Here is a 17,289-nt window from a genome sequence, read left to right as displayed (position 1 = left end):
ATGTACATATAAATTAGTAAAATTTATTTATTAAAAATAATTTAATATTTATATTGAATAAATAATAATAAAAAGAGTAATGTTACCTATCCAAATTTTTTTATGAACTAAATTTAACTAAGTTAAATAATAATACTTAAAATAATACTAATCATAACTGATTTTATTATATTAGATCAATTTAATTAAATTTAATTAATAAAAAAATTTAGATGTGTAGTATTATTTAATAAAAAATACTGAAAATTGTTGGCCAAGAGTCTCTCATATATATATTGTTCTACTTAAGTCTTATTTGGTGTAAAATTATACTTTACAAGTTCAATAGAAAAGATTGATTATGGATGGATACATAAATAAATGGAAATCTTAAAGGCTTGATGCTACACTGGCTGCCCACGTGTGATGATGGAAGGCAGCCAGACGGCGTCTAAGCAAAGTCTAATCCTCGTTGGGCTGACCCGAAACTCTTTCACGACCACCGTTAGCGTTGACCCTGGTCTCTTTGACCATTACCCTTTGCTTTTCTATCTCAAACCCATTTTAATATTCATAAACAATAAAAAGGTAATAGCAAAGTGGATTGTGTTTTCACACACACGGTTAGAGGACTACTCAAGAGTGATAAGAAATGCATGTGTTGTGTACACTGCATAAGGCGTTTACCGAGTTGCCATATAGTTAGGGTATATAATTATACAAAAAATACTATTTATATACTAAAATTAGCCATTAAAATCAGCTACTAATATATTTATGTATAAATATATATGTGGTTTAATTTATTTTCAATATATATTTGTATTTTAATATATATTTTATACTAGTAGCTGATTTTAATGACTGATTTTGGTGTACACGTAGCATAACTCATAACTATATATGCCTAATCAACAACTTGGTTATAACCTTTTATTTATTTTTCATTAAATTATATGTATCTTTCCACTAAAAACGAATTTGTTTGACCATTAAATATTATTTGGTCTATTCTATGATTGTATGGCATCATGGCCTTGATCATGAAATTAATGTAGTAGCTATTTGCAAATCTTTTGGTCTTACAAATTTATTATCAACAAATATGTTTAGTTTTTTACTGGGTAATTGCACCAATAAACAATCAACAAGAATACATACACACACACACTTGATCATATATATATTATATATATATATATATGACTATATTATTTATATACTAAATTAGTTATTAAAATTAGCCACCAGTATAAAATATATATTAGAATATCAATATACATTAAAAATAAATTAAATTATACATATATTTATACACAAATATATTGATGACTGATTTTAGTGTACGGATAATATTTTTAATATGTATATATATATATATTCTCTATAAACTCATAATTTTAGATTATTTTCTACAGAAATTTAATAGGCATTTGCAAATTTTCTAGTCTTAAAAAATTATTAGCAACAATTAAAAAGAACACTCTTTTTAATTTAAAAAGTTTAGGTTACTAGGCAAGTGCACCCAAAATATCCAAAAAGTAAGGTTAAATTTAAGACCAAGATGTAGCCCTATATTGTCAATTAATCTCTTCACAGCCCATTGTTTTTCAAAGCTGCATGTGGAAACTAAAAAGGTTTGTCATCATAATTTAATATTAAGGTATTTGATTTCAAGGTTTTCTTTTTTTGGTCTTGTACATTCTGTTAAAGTGTATGGTTATTTATGGAAATTACAGATCACACCCTATAAAATTTTATAGATTCATCAAGCCTTAGCAATAGCAATAGATGAGTAAAAATCCACCTAATAAGTTAAGGACATCCCCCATTGACAATCAAACTAAGAAATTAAAGTAGCACCAACTCTATTTGCTAAGAAATTAAATCAACTTGAGTTTTGGTACCATTTTAATTGGCCTCTTTTGTTCCCACACTTTGAAGTTTGAATGATATGGTTTAATTGGTTTTATATATTAATACTATATAGTATATTGGTCAAAAAAGTGATTCATATTATATATATTCCACTTATTGCTTTTAATAAGTGCATGCAATAAGTTTTGGCTTCATTTTTTTACTTCATATATTTAGCAAACTTAAGAGCAAATTTCGGCTTTGCTTTTAACTCAATATCTTATTAACATAAGAACTTAGAAGCTAAGTTTGCTTGGTTTTAATTAACTTAAGTATATACTAATTAATTGGCACTACATTACATAGATATTCTTGTTCATAAAATATTTGACATGTGCATACCCCTTTCCCCCTTTTATTTAATTAGTATTTTATTATTCTTTTTTAAGGATGATATGGTCAATTATTTTATAATAATTTCAACCTCTACGACTTCAAAAAGGTGAACAGATGAAATATATGGATTCATCTGAACATGTATATTGGTAAAGCAACATATAGACCCATATATTCTCTATAAAGTTATAAATCATTAACTATGGACCCCAATTGATTTGAAAGAAGTATAATAATTTGTGATGGCGCTTAGCGAATTTAAGTGATGATGCAACTTGTACTTACATGCATCTTTCATATCCAATTTTTATAAATTAAATAAAGGGTCATGATTTAGATTTTAGGGTTTTGAAAATAGGAAACCTTAAAATAGTAATGTACTATTAGTCCATATTTGTATAGTGGTTTAGAAATAAGTGTAAATATAGAAATAATAATTATACAAATTTGTTCAATTACAAAGATTAAATAGACCAAGTCGTTAGTTAGTTGGCACAGATAGATGAGAGTTTATCGTTTATTGTGTCTCTGTAGTAGCTGGGAGTAGAGACGGATCTAAAAATATTATTATGGGGCCAATAATATATATAATATTAAAAAATTATGTAAAAAATTATATAATGTAAAATGTATTACAAAAATATACCGATAGAGAATATATTTTAAAATACAAAAAATATGTATGCACTTTTTTATTAACGAAGTGGTCGATTCTTTGTATCATAAAATTCATCGATAATAGAATCTGTATCAAATTTTTTAGTAATTTTCTTTTCAATATAATTAAAAGACAATTAGCAAGAAATTCATCTTTCATTTTGTTTCTGAATTATTCTTCACAATATTCATAGTTAAAAAAGAGTTCTCAGTTGTAGTAGTTGAAACACAGAGAATTAATACCAAATAAATCTAGAAGGATGCTCAGAAGTAGGAAAAATATCCACTTTATGGGATTTGAAAAATTTTATTTAATTAAAAAATATTAGTAATAATATATTTTCATTTTTTTAAGATTTTATTTATTTTTTAGATATTAAAAATTATTAATATTTAGGTTAGTAGATTGGACTTTTATTTATATTAGACTAAATACTAAATAAATTTTTTAAAAAATTAAATGGTACTTAATAACTTATTACTATTAATCTTTTTTAAAAAAAATTGGGGGTGCCAAGGCCTCTACTCGCCCCCTATATCCGTCCGAGTTTAGTCATTAAATTTTCGACCTGATGAATCCGTAGTGCAAACAAAAAATAAAGACAAAAATAGAGGACAATAAAATAAAATTTAAAACAAAATATTTAACTTTGTTTATCCATACTATTATAATCACTTTTTTTTTTGTCGAATTAGTTTTTAGAGTTGAATTAAATTTATTCTATTGGAACTTTTATAATGAAAATATTTATAATTAATAGGCATTATTTGTGTTAAGCTTTTGTTTTAATAATTTTTTTTTTTAAATTTTCATGGCCAACACTTATCTTGTTCATGGGGCCTACTATATATAGCGTCCGTTAATTTGTGAAATCTTATACAATAATATTGTCTCTTAATAAAATTTGGATACTCGATTTCATAATTCTTGAGAAAACAGATGTTTGCATATATGACTTTAGGACAAAACTCACTCAATACTTATCTTCATTTGTTATATGTCCCAATCAAATTGCACTTTATTATTATTCCCATTTGCCTTACTCTATCATTGCAAAATGCTGACTTAAGTGTTGTCATCATTCTTTTTACACAAAAGTGTAAGGTGGCTTACAAACCTGGCATTTCCTTCCTATCATACATTTCAAGAGTCTCCAATAAAGTCATTCATATACAATCAAATTGGGTCGGTCTAGTAATTACTTCACTAATTCGTTTAAGTAAATATTGAGAGTTAGAATTTTGTTTTGTGTATATAATAATTTATTAAAGAATAAATTTTTAAATGAAATTTTAATTTATGATAAATTAATCTTTGATCTGCTGAATTGAAAGGTGTCATAAAAAAAACTTTCATTTAATTAAACATATTATTATTCATAAACGCGTGAGTTTTTCTTTATTTCAGATTATTGCATGATCAGGGTTTGTTTCAATATGACATATCCAATGATACATACGAATGCAAGTTAATTATGCGAATATTATGCCGCTTATTTTTGAGTTTCTTCATTTTATATTTTAAAATTTTTATTGTCTTCCTAACGGAGTTGTTTTTGATGTGTTTAGATAACTATTTTAGTAATGTAAATTGTATAATCATTCACGTGTTTTTTTTTTATCAGTTTAAATTTTTGAATTAAGTAATTTTATTATATAATATTAAAATCTTTATAAATAAAAATATTAATAAAATATATTTTTTGTTTCTAATATTTATAATTTTTTTAAAAAAATATTTTTAATGTTTAATTTATTCAAGTTTGTACTTAACGTTTTCGATTCATTCAATTTTATTCCTAATATTTTTTATTAATGTCAAAACCATTACTAAAAGTTTTTAATTTTGTCCCTGACATTTTAGATGGAATTAATATCTAGAAATAATTTTAATACAAAAAAATACTAAAAACAAAATTAAATAAAATTAAATGTTAAAATATTTTTAAAAAATTACAAATGTTAGAAATAAAAAAAATAGTTTACCCTAAAAATATTTAGAGTTTAATCTTTATTATCGAAGCTATTACATAAGAGACATGGATGATGTATAACAAGTTAACAACTAATGTGGACGTGAGTCACCAAAAAAAAAAAAAAAAAAAAAAAAACTAATGTGGTCGTGAAGATTAAAACATAACGTTGGACTTTTGTCTGCAGATAGAGTACTTGTTACCATAATTATCGTCGCTAATTAGTTTATTTCAAAGTAATTGAGTATGTGTTTAGATTAAAGGGAACAACAATTAAACATGTTGAACAACAATTAAGCATGTTAAAAAATTATTATTGTCCCTCGAATAATATAAACTCTTTGCCTTAATTGTTCTTATAGATCGCTTTTTTCAAGCTTGTTGACTTTTATTTAGAAAAACCTACACTTACATGAGCAAAAATAGAAGGATATTAATAATTACTTAAATGTAGAAAATTTTAAAGCTAAGAGCATCATTATTCATTATTGACTCGTGTATTCGATCAAGGACCTAAAAATTATTTTTCCGCATTTTTATTTATTTATTTATTTTGGATAAAAATGTCCACTACTAAATCTTATTAATAATTAAGTGCGAGTTATTTTTACAAAACATTTTTTCCCTTAATCATATGATAATAGAGATCAGAAAAACCTTGTTAATAAAATTTAAATATATAAATTCTATAGTTTCCTACATGAACATGGATATATTCAATTGAAGTATTAAAAAATATCATATTTTTCTTCATAAATGGTTTAGGGTACTAAAGATGATTAATGAATCATGAACGTGTGTGTTATTTATTTATTTATGTGGGTAAAATATATTTTTTATCCTTAAAATTTGTTAAAAATTTTAAAAATATTCTTAAGTTTTATTTTGTTTTAATTTTATCTTAAAATTTTTGATTTGTATTAAATATACTCATAATAGAAGTGACAGTTAATTTTTCAAAAAATTTAAGATCAATCCAGTAATAATACATAACAATTATGTCTAATTTTATTATGTTGAAAATTGTTCTTTTGAAATTATTGCTAAATTAGTTCTAAATTTTTTTTAAAAACTAGCTGTTAGAGATATATTTAATACAAATAAAAAACTTTTGAGACAAAATTAAAATAAAATAAAACTTACAGCTATTATTGAAACTTATATCAAACTTCAAGGACAAAAAGAAATATATATTACCCTTTATTTATTTGTTTGCTATGAAGAAACACATTTGAAATTTGAAGGGAATCAATCAATTAAAGGAACAAAAGTTGGTCAATTCAAGAGAGGGGAAAATTAAAATTAAACTCTTTAGAGTTTTTTTTGTTAGGGTTGGTACGTAGAATATTAAAGTAAAACATGTATGTATGAATTAGACAATGCCTTCACTCCATAGCTAGTGGCAAATCAGATCAATGTGAATGTGTTTTAATTTGAGCAACCCTAGTTCTTAGCCACCTTATAGAATATATCCTTCAAAATAAAAAATATCAACAATTTTTGAGGATACTGTAATAAGAAAATGTTAAGATCAGAGATCAACATTTATTCAAAATACAAATCTTAGTTTCTATGTACTAAGTGTTAGTACACAATTTTGCCACCTTTGATATGATAATAATAATAATAAGTTTAAGAAAAAATTAAGATGAAGTTAAAAGGAAAAAAGAGATTGGAATTAGGGTATTATTATTATTATTATTATTATTATTATTATTATTATTATTATTATTATTATTATTATTATTATTATTATTATTATATAATCAAACAAAGTAAAACCAATTTAGGATATAGAATTTAAGATTTATGATTTAGAATTTAGCATTTAGAATTTAAAGTTTAGGATTTAAATTTGATATAAAGAGTTGACGAATCCAATGAAAATAAACGTCAAAGATTTTTTTAATACTTTTCATTTTTTAGAGGCGAGTTTATTTAATACACAATTTTTTAGGAACTAAGTTATCACTTAATTCTTTAATCTTCAATTAATCTAGTTTATTTGGTCTCTTTAAATTTGACGTTTTAACTCAAATCTACTATAGTATATTTGATCATCATTTACATCATCAAATTTGGGAGGACCAAATTAGGTTATAAAATCAAATTTAAAAATTATATTTTGATCTACTAAGAGTAAGAAACCAAATTTACTCACATAAATTAATTTTGATGAATTGAAATTTAAAAGACGAAACTGAATCATAAGTAAAATTTGAGAAAGCAAACACAAAGTACTAAAAAAATAACTAAAAGAAAAATTAAATAATTTAAAATATGTATATACCTAAGAACTCAATTAAATTAATCTAACAATAAAAATGATAATTAATGCATGAAAATGGACTAGTTAATATATGAAAAATAATTAACATACATATATTAAAACTGGTAAATATAATTCTCACTTTTCAAAATAGATAGTAAAGCAAAATAAAACGAATGGTAATTATTTGGATATATAGAAAACTAAAATTGAGTATACAAACTAATAAAATAATAAAAAATAATTAAATTATGAAGGGTTTAAGTTTGGCAAGAAACTCATGCTTCTCATGGTGGTTTATAATTTCAAACCGATCTACGTGAAAAATACTTCTATTATTACTAATTAAGAAGGCCCAAAAGTTTGATTCAAGGTCCCATTCTCATTTGAGTTGAATTTTTCTATTTCCATTTTTGGTAGTTGAATTTTACTAAAACCTAATTACCATTTACACATACATATATGACTTATAATATTATGAGTTTAATTTTGATACACTGATCATAGTGTAAAACTTTTATATAATCGTATAATTATATTTATTTTTTTATGATGATTTACGTTATTAATATAAAAAAGTAGTTATTTTTACTGATATAATGTTACGTAATTAAATATATGTATAAAAAAATTACTTTATACTAACGGTATATTAAAATTAAATTCATAACATTATATGTCAATTTCAATGTGATACACGCATATAATATAATCCATAAAAATGGGAAAACAGATAAGATTCCCCAGGAAAATTGGAACCATATTATTCATGCATGATTCATGGTCGGGGTTTTAATTTTACTATACATGGCAACATAGGCTATTAACTTTCTTTTGAGCAAGGTTCTTTGAAGCATCCTATAACACTATATATTGTATATAATTATTGTAACGTTGAGAAAAATGTGTAAAATAAAAAAGTCGGAGCCAAACCCTGCCACGTTGACAAATTTTTGTTGCCGCCCCACAACGGTTTCTACCTTCTTACCCAACCCCACTACTCTCTTGCTTCTCAAGGAAAAAAAAATATATATATATATATTATTCTAAAATTGTAAATATATTTAATTTTTTTTACCGTATTTTTATTCGAAAGTTAAAGATTAATTTATTGTGATTATAAGTTTTATTTAAAAATTTAATGCTAAAAAATAGATTATTGCATTGAATAATCAATGTGATCATATATGAAGAATAGCTTCACATATGATACAAAGAAACAAAACTTTTATAAGATGAAAGAAATTCATAATTTTAAAATTTATGTGATAATTTATGTGTCCCGTGTAAAAGGAAGATAGAATTTATTTATTATTTGTTTATGTTTTGTGAGTTTTTGTAACATGTGTGGTGTGCTTTGAGGTATTTTCATAGAGTTTGGGCTGTCCTAAAAATTATTAAAGGCCTGTTTGAGAGTTGGAATGACATCCATAATAGAAAAGAGGAGTAAAAGATGTGGCTGACAAGATTTTTTGTAGTAATTTAGAACATTTGGTTGAAACGCAATGACAGAATTTTCAACTATAAACAAGCAGGTGTTGAGGTCATTTAAAGAAGGACGTTTTTTAGCTACAAGGAGTTGACTGATATTGATCCTGTTGATTGTTGATGGCTATGTCGAAGATGACAGAGGATTGATAACCATGGTGTTTGAATTGGTTTTGTGTCTGTTTGTTTGTTGCTCTACTTTAGTGTGTTGAGCTTTCTTTATTTCAAAAAAAATTTTTAGAAATTTTAAAAATTTTAAAATTTTAAAAATTTAAAGTGGAATGTATTGTCTTTTTTTTTTTATCTTTCACTCAACCAACTTAAATTAATTTAAAATTGAATCTTAGTATATGCTAAACTTTTATAAATTAAAATCAGGGTAAATTATACCATTTTTTTAATGTTTGTAATTTTTTTAAAATAATATTCTTAATTTTTATTTTATTTAATTTTATGTTTAACACTTTTAATTTATTCAATTTTCTGCTTAATAATTCTAATTTGTGTCAAAACTATTTTAAATATTTTTAATTTTATCTCTAATATTTTATATGAAATTAACGTGTCCAAAAGTAATTAAGTTTTATATAAATAAAAAACATTAAAAATAAAACTAAATATAACTAATTATTAAAAAAAAAAAAAACCTTCGTTCAAATGCTATGGAGAAAGTGTGTATTTGATCCTTCAAATTTTGGCTTGCAAATATGTGACATGCATGTTTCACAGAGTAATTAATATGGTTAGGTATGACCGTATGTCAGATTGAGAAGCCACTCGGTTCATAGTATAGTCAAAGTGTCAAACTACCGGCCAAGAATTCTTTCTTCTCTTCAAATTCAGTACCTGTCTTCAATCTTCATAATGGAAAGCTATTAATAATATGAAGAGAACTATGTTTGATTCAATTATTATACACGCACACAGAATATAAACACGCACATAGAATATAACCTAATCATATTATCCTAATAAAAAATTAAGTTAAGTTGGTTTAGTAGTTAGCTCACTAGTCCGCTTAAATAAGTGTCAAAAATTCGAATCTCGCCTTGTGTATACAGTAATTTATTGACGAGAGACAAACTCTTAAATAAAACTTAGTATTACGGCGAATTAGTCCTTTGTCTGCGCCAAACTGAGGGATACAATGAAAAACCTAACAATATTATTTATTAAATTAAATGAATATAAAATATAAGATGTATTTAAATATTATATTATTTTATACTTCATTAATTTAGAGATTCAGCTAGTTATTATGAAATTATAATTCTATCATCAATTTTTTTTCAGTAAGCCAAGTATCTAATTAACTCAAAGTAAAATGAGCAAGATATTAAAGTGGTACATTAGATCAACTTCTACATACACAAGTTTAATTGGAGAACTAAATTTTTCAACTAATAAAATAGTAATTTTTTAGTTTTAAATTATATACTCTAAAATCTAAAGTCTAAATTTTAAATTTTAAATTCTAACCGTAAATTCTAAAATTTTCAAAAAATAAAAATTAATAAAAATATATAATAAAAAATTACTAAAATTAAAAATTGATTTCTTATACTTACTCTTATAAAAATTATATAACAAAAACTACTAAATAGTATTGTTCACAATTACAAAAGATATAGTTCATTATTGTCTGCAAACTATTCATAATTTTGCCTATTATTTCTTTTGCCATTACCATCAACAACAAAAAAGTAAAATCAAAATTAAACTGATCCATATAATTCTATCTACAATCTATATACATTTTTAAAGGTTATCATTAAATCCATAAATACTTAAACAAATTGGAATTAGATCCATATATATATATATATATATATATATATATATATATATATATTACCAGTATTTAAAGGAAAAGAAAATTTCTAGGTATATATATATTTGTAATGATTTTCTGAAAATGAATATTTGGTTAACAAGTAACTAAGGACAATTTGCTTACAAATTAGAACAATTTGTATGGATTAATAAAAAAATGAAAGAAGTATTTATTGAATTAAGTTTAAATTTAATTTTTAATAAAAATATAGACAAGAGACAACTACAGTTATGCTTCACCAATGCATTATTTATTAAAACTTTTAAAATGCTCAAAGGACTGATTAATAGTATTTATTAACAAAATAGGTTATAAATTAAATTATTTTAAACAATATAAGTTTTCTAAAGCTATAAATTATCCAATTAGGTATAATAGTTAACTCTTACATTAACTACTTGAATAATGAATAATGAATAATGAATAGTCAATCATCATATATGAATTTCTTTATCTATCTTTTCTTTTTTAGTGTCCTTTTATGGTAGCATTTTCCCTAATCTCTTAAAAGCACATGTATTTTTTTAAAGAAATTTTGGCAGAACAATAATGCCTCATATATATTTTTCATGCATGTTTTGTTGAATCCACAAATTAAAATACCTAACACACGCTTACTACATATATATAGCTACTTTTATTATAGTAACATTACTAACACAAAAAGTAAGTTAATTTAAAATTTTACCGCTGTCAAAATCAAGCGTTTAATTGTTAATAAATAATAAGAAATAAAAAAATAAAAACATTGGACAAGAGAAGAATTATTATTTCATCAATGGAAATTGATCCTATATATTTTTTAATTTACATTTTTTAATTAATTAATATTCATTGATATATAATTAATCAATTATGTTAGATGTGCATTCAAATTAATCACTAAAATCAAACACTAGTATAAAATATAACTTAAAATTTATCCAAATACCGGACACGACCCGCCACAGGACACACGAATTTAAAATTTTTACAAGATACGGGGACACAATATATATATAAAATATAAAGGCCTTTTTTTAATTATATAAAGTATTTAAAATATTTCTTATTTTAATAATTAATAATATATAATATTTCTAAACTCGTTTTAAAAATATATGTTAAGAATAAAGTTAGACATGCTAACACATGATAGTATTTACTATTTAGGTATGTTCAAGCATGTCCGAAAAAAATATTTTATTTTTATTAAGATACAATTAGACATAAAAAATACGCGTGTCAGACTGTCGATGAGTGTTGTGTTCAAAATGATCAAAAAAACATCCGTACTTTATAAATCGAAATATAAATATACCTTAAAAATAAAATAAATAATATATATTTATACATAAATATATTAATAATGAATTTAATTTATTTGTTTCGATAATTAATAGCGCTCTTTCCACACGTGATGAGACTCATGCGAATACACGGAAGCAATTTGCATTTGACCAACACAAGTACACATCATCATGCTTATTATTATTCTTTCTTTTTGATTTCTTCTGAGTCTTCATAAGTTTTGAAGTTCGATATAGACTTTTCCTCCTTCAAGCTTCTAACTATTTTATTTTATTTCAATATAAACCCACATATCCATTATTCTCTTCCTATAAATATCACACATTCTCTTCCATTTTCCTTACACTCTTGCATGTTTTCTAAGCTCTAATAACAAATTCCACACACACATAAAACCCTTTTGCTACTACATACTATCTACCTACTCATAAAATTAAATACTAGTGTGTGATCACCTTATATTATTATATATAAATAAACCTTAGATTTTTCATTTTAATTATTCCAATAACCAAATTTAACACTCAACATGGTGGGTTTGAGTTCTAAGAGCTATGAGCTTCTATCAAAGATTGCAACCAATGACAAACATGGAGAGAACTCTCCTTACTTTGATGGATGGAAAGCTTATGATAGAGATCCATTTCACCCTACAAAAAACCCTCAAGGTGTTATTCAAATGGGTCTTGCTGAAAATCAGGTACATCATTTTTTATATATAATTAGCTTAATTGCATGTATTTATATTAATTATTGTTTCACAAGATAATGTGAAATTATTACAGCTATATATTTGATAATTATTATTTCACAAGATATTGTAAAATTAAAACATTATTTATTTTATATATGTTCCTTTTTTTTGTTTAGCTATGCTTTGATCTCATTGAGGAGTGGTTAAAGAAGAATCCCAAGGCTTCCATTTGCACTCCTGAAGGACTTCATCAATTCAGAGATATTGCCAACTTTCAAGACTATCATGGATTACCACAGTTCACAAGTGTAAGGAAAAATAATAATAATAATTATTACTAATTATATTCACAAATAATAATTTATTAATAATTTAGTTACTCTATTAGTTTCTATAATTTTACTGAGATTCCTTATATCATATCAAATTTTGTATTAAGTTTCTACTATGACAAAGACGTTAGAATTAATGGAATATTCTGTTAAACTATATAGAATATTTAATCAAGTGTTAGGAATATTCGTTTTGTTTAACGAAATATTCCGTTAATTTTAATGTTTTTGTCACATCAAAAACTTAATTACAAATCTTATATAATATAAAAACTCAATCTAAAAAAAATATAAAACTTAACTAAAAATTTAATAAAATTATACGGACCGACAGAATAATTATTAAATTTTTATTAATTATTAATTATTATAATGTTGATAATATATAATAATGAATTGGATTTGCTAATTAATTAATTATTGAAAATGATGATATTAATGTGTTCAGGCTGTGGCAAAGTTTATGTCAAAAGTGAGAGGTGGTAGGGTCAAGTTTGATCCAAACCGTATATTGATGAGTGGAGGGGCAACAGGTGCAAATGAATTAATCATGTTCTGCTTAGCTGATCCTGGAGATGCTTTTCTTGTTCCTACCCCTTATTATGCAGCGTATGTACCCTCTTTCTTTTTCATTCATACATTTTTTTATATATTTCATTTCATATATCATTCAATGAATGTTACTATGTCACTACTACATCAAATGTTTAAAGTGGAAAGGAAAAAAGCACCTCTATATAAAGTTTAATAACCATATACTGGGTTTTCATTCTCGAGTTTAGGTCAATTTAGATGGTCAAATTCGACTCCGAAATTAAATCGATAAATTTTTTAAATTTATCGATTTAATTTTGGAACCGAATAATTTTATCTGTTAATTTTAATATTTTTTATATAATTTATAAGAGTTTAATTTTAATGGACATTTTTTATATTAATTATGTAAAAAATTATTTAAAAAATATTTTAAATTATCATTGTTTTAAATTTAAACTCAATTTATAAAACCAAGATTATATTTTTTAAAACATTTTGTAACAAAATATAAACTTACTATAATATTCTTAGAGTAATGCGAGAAAAGAAAAAGTCAAAATTTGCCTTATTTAGCATTCATTAATTGTCGTAACAATTAATAAATGCTAAATAAAGCAAATTATGGCTATTTTTGACTGATTTTCTTTGGTTACCAAACATTTCCGATATTCTGAACACTTTAATTTATAAAAGCAAGATTTTTCTACTAAACGTGTTAACTAGTTCTATGGTTATTAAGAATGATGCTAAAAATTAAAAGAAAGAAATGGTTTTAATAATTTGTTTACGAAAATAAATCCAGCATATAGACCGGTACGAAAAGTAATCTTGAATACGTTACCAAAATAAAGTTCCTAAGAGTAGTATATGGTTTTGATTCCATTAGAACACTGTAGAAGATTATTAATTTAGAATTTTAGATGATTATTATTATTATTATTATGATGTTATTCTATGGTGCCACGTTTGAAATTTCAGTGATGAAAATCTATGCGACGTGTTTCTTTATTTATTTATTTATTATTATTTTTTTTTGTCATTGCAACTCGCAAACACCAAATTGGATAATAATAAAGCTTCCGTTTGGATCAATCAAAATCATGCATGTCAAACTAGAAATCACTAAAATAATTGGCTCATTATTTAAACTTCCATTCTTCTTCTTAATTAATTTTTTTCGGTTGCTTAATTTATTAAGAGTTCTAATGTTGTTATTACTACATGAACTTACTTTTTTTCCTAACTAGGTTATGATGTGTCAACCCTAAAATTTAGGATTTAAAATTTAAAAGAATATTAACTTCAAACATGACTAAATAAGTTAGGTCAATCAATCTCATTCTGAAATATATTAGACCTACCTACCACCAAATTAGTAGTAGTAATAATAATAATAATTTAAAAAATTTTTAAATATACTAGTATATTGATATTTTAGTAATTTTTAACCGTTGATTTTAATTATATATTATATTTTTTTATAATTAAGATCAACAGTTAAAAATTATTGAAACGCTAATATATCAATACACTTGAAATTTTTTTTTAATAATTTTATATCATATATTATATAAACATTATGGTACTACTAGTGTTATTAGTCAACGAGCATGTTTTATTAGTCAACATGTGTTAATCCAAGTTAATTAGACACTTCATTACTCAAAACTAATTGGATATATAGTAACCATGTTATATATTATTCTGTCTTTATTTCTTTCATACTTTGAAAAACTGAAACCGTATGAAAACGTCATTGTACGGTCACCTTATATTTTCAACAGGAACGTCATCATATAACAAAATAATTTTACACACAGCTGTATATTTTGGAAAAAATAAAATTTTCATATTATTTAATTATTTTGTTAATAACAAGTTTCTTCACACATTGATAGCGAAGTTATCATATTTAATAGTGATAATAATTAATAAACACAATAATCATGTATGTTCAACTTTTTTGGTAATGTTTTCCAAATTATTATTATTCTATTTTAATTTAATTATTAATTTTTAGAAAGTTCAATTACCTCTCCTTCCTCTTACAAATCTTTCAATGGGGCCCATTTTCGCATAAACGTTGACTAATTTGTTTACAGATTTGACTAAATTAGTTGAGTAATTAGGCATGATATCATGATATATGACACGAATAAGAAGTAGCAAAAATTAATTTATATTATATATCCTATCACCAATGTTTCATCACGCAATGTTCATGATTAAATAATAAATAAAAGAATAACAAGTTTAATGAATCAAACAAAAGTCATAGTTATATTAATAATACATTATGTATTTTAATTTTTTTTAATATATTTTTTTTATTGTCTCTCTAACATTACTGATATTACTGATATTTAATTACAGATATCCGCGCGATTTGTGTTGGCGAACCGGATTACGGTTGATTCCGGTTCATTGTGATAGCTCCAACAATTTCAAGATCACAAGAGAAGCTCTTGAATCATCATACAAAAAAGCTAAAGATGATAACATCAATGTGAAGGGTTTGATCATAACAAACCCTTCAAACCCTTTGGGAACATCTTTAGACCGTGACACATTGAAGAGTCTAGTGAATTTCACCAATGATAACAACATACATTTGGTGTGTGATGAAATCTATTCAGCCACGGTTTTTGATTCCCCACGGTTTGTAAGTGTTGCCGAAATCATTGAAGAAATGGATGACTCATCATGCAAGAAAGAACTCATTCACATAGTTTATAGCCTATCCAAGGACATGGGATTCCCCGGTTTTAGGGTTGGGATAGTTTATTCGTACAACGATATAGTCGTGAATTGCGGCCGCAAGATGTCGAGTTTTGGATTAGTCTCTTCCCAGACTCAACATATGCTGGCCGCAATGCTGTCAGACGACGAATTTGTGGACAATTTTCTTAAGGAAAGTTCTAGAAGACTGGCGAAACGACACGAATACTTCTCAAAGGGGCTAGAAGAAGTTAACATCAAAAGGTTTCCGAGCAATGCCGGATTATTCTATTGGATGAATCTGAGTTCATTGTTGAAAGAACAAAGCTTTGAAGCCGAAATGGCGCTATGGCGCGTGATCATCAACGAAGTGAAGCTCAATGTTTCTCCGGGATCATCTTTCAATTGCTTGGAACCAGGTTGGTTTAGGGTTTGTTTTGCAAACATGGATGATGAAACGGTTGAAGTTGCACTGAATAGAATAAGAGCATTTGTGATTGGGAAAGAGAAAACAACAAAGAAGAATAATAATAATAGGGCAAAGAAAAACAACAACGTTGTTGAAGTGAAAAAACGTTGGCAACAGAATCTTAGGTTAAGTTTCTCTTCATCAAGATTGTTGGATCATCATGAAACTGTTATGTCACCTCACATTTTGTCTCCACATTCACCAATTCCAGCTTCATCACCACTTGTTCAAGCAACATAATCATTATCATGTGGTTCATCAATTTCAACTTAACCAATAATGAAGAGTAGTAGCATCATGTCTATCTAATTATTATTATTATTATTATTATTTAATCAAGGGAAAAAAATAATGTTGTTGGTTTGAAATTAAGGTTTGTGTTTTTGGTTAAGAATTAGGTATCATCATCATATGATTTTGTTTTTTGTTTTTAATTTAATTTTAGTTGAGATATATTGTTAGTTGAGAGGAATATTGGGTTGTCCTATGTATACAAACAACTAACTGTGGTTTGTATTTGGGTGACTGATGAATTATATGTACAATTGATTGATGAAAGTGTATGACATGATTTTATATATTATTATAAATGCAGATCTCACTTATTAATTATTTTATTATATATATATATATAATTTTAATATGTCTATGTTTACGGTAGTTATATAAAATAATGTAAAATTATAAAATTATTTATATTTTGATAATAATTTTTTTGCAACACTTTTCAAAAGCGCTATTAAATAATAAAAATATTGTTTTAATTTAATTTTAATAATATTTTTTAAAATATCAT

At 24.7% G+C, this 17,289-nt stretch overlaps 1 protein-coding gene across 1 annotated transcript; it reads left to right on the top strand.

The window, feature by feature from the left end:
* Nucleotides 1-12,103: 12,103 nt before the first annotated feature.
* LOC112726355 (1-aminocyclopropane-1-carboxylate synthase-like) lies at nucleotides 12,104-17,089 on the top strand. Its single transcript, XM_025775712.2, has 4 exons — nucleotides 12,104-12,443; nucleotides 12,614-12,745; nucleotides 13,218-13,378; nucleotides 15,680-17,089. The coding sequence occupies exons 1-4, from the start codon at nucleotides 12,273-12,275 to the stop codon at nucleotides 16,731-16,733; spliced, it is 1,518 nt and encodes a 505-aa protein (XP_025631497.1). The 5' UTR covers nucleotides 12,104-12,272; the 3' UTR covers nucleotides 16,734-17,089.
* Nucleotides 17,090-17,289: the final 200 nt, after the last annotated feature.

This window comes from Arachis hypogaea, chromosome 12 (assembly GCF_003086295.3).
Source record: "Arachis hypogaea cultivar Tifrunner chromosome 12, arahy.Tifrunner.gnm2.J5K5, whole genome shotgun sequence".
NCBI lineage: Eukaryota > Viridiplantae > Streptophyta > Magnoliopsida > Fabales > Fabaceae > Arachis > Arachis hypogaea.
This window is presented reverse-complemented; position numbering and strand designations above follow the sequence as displayed.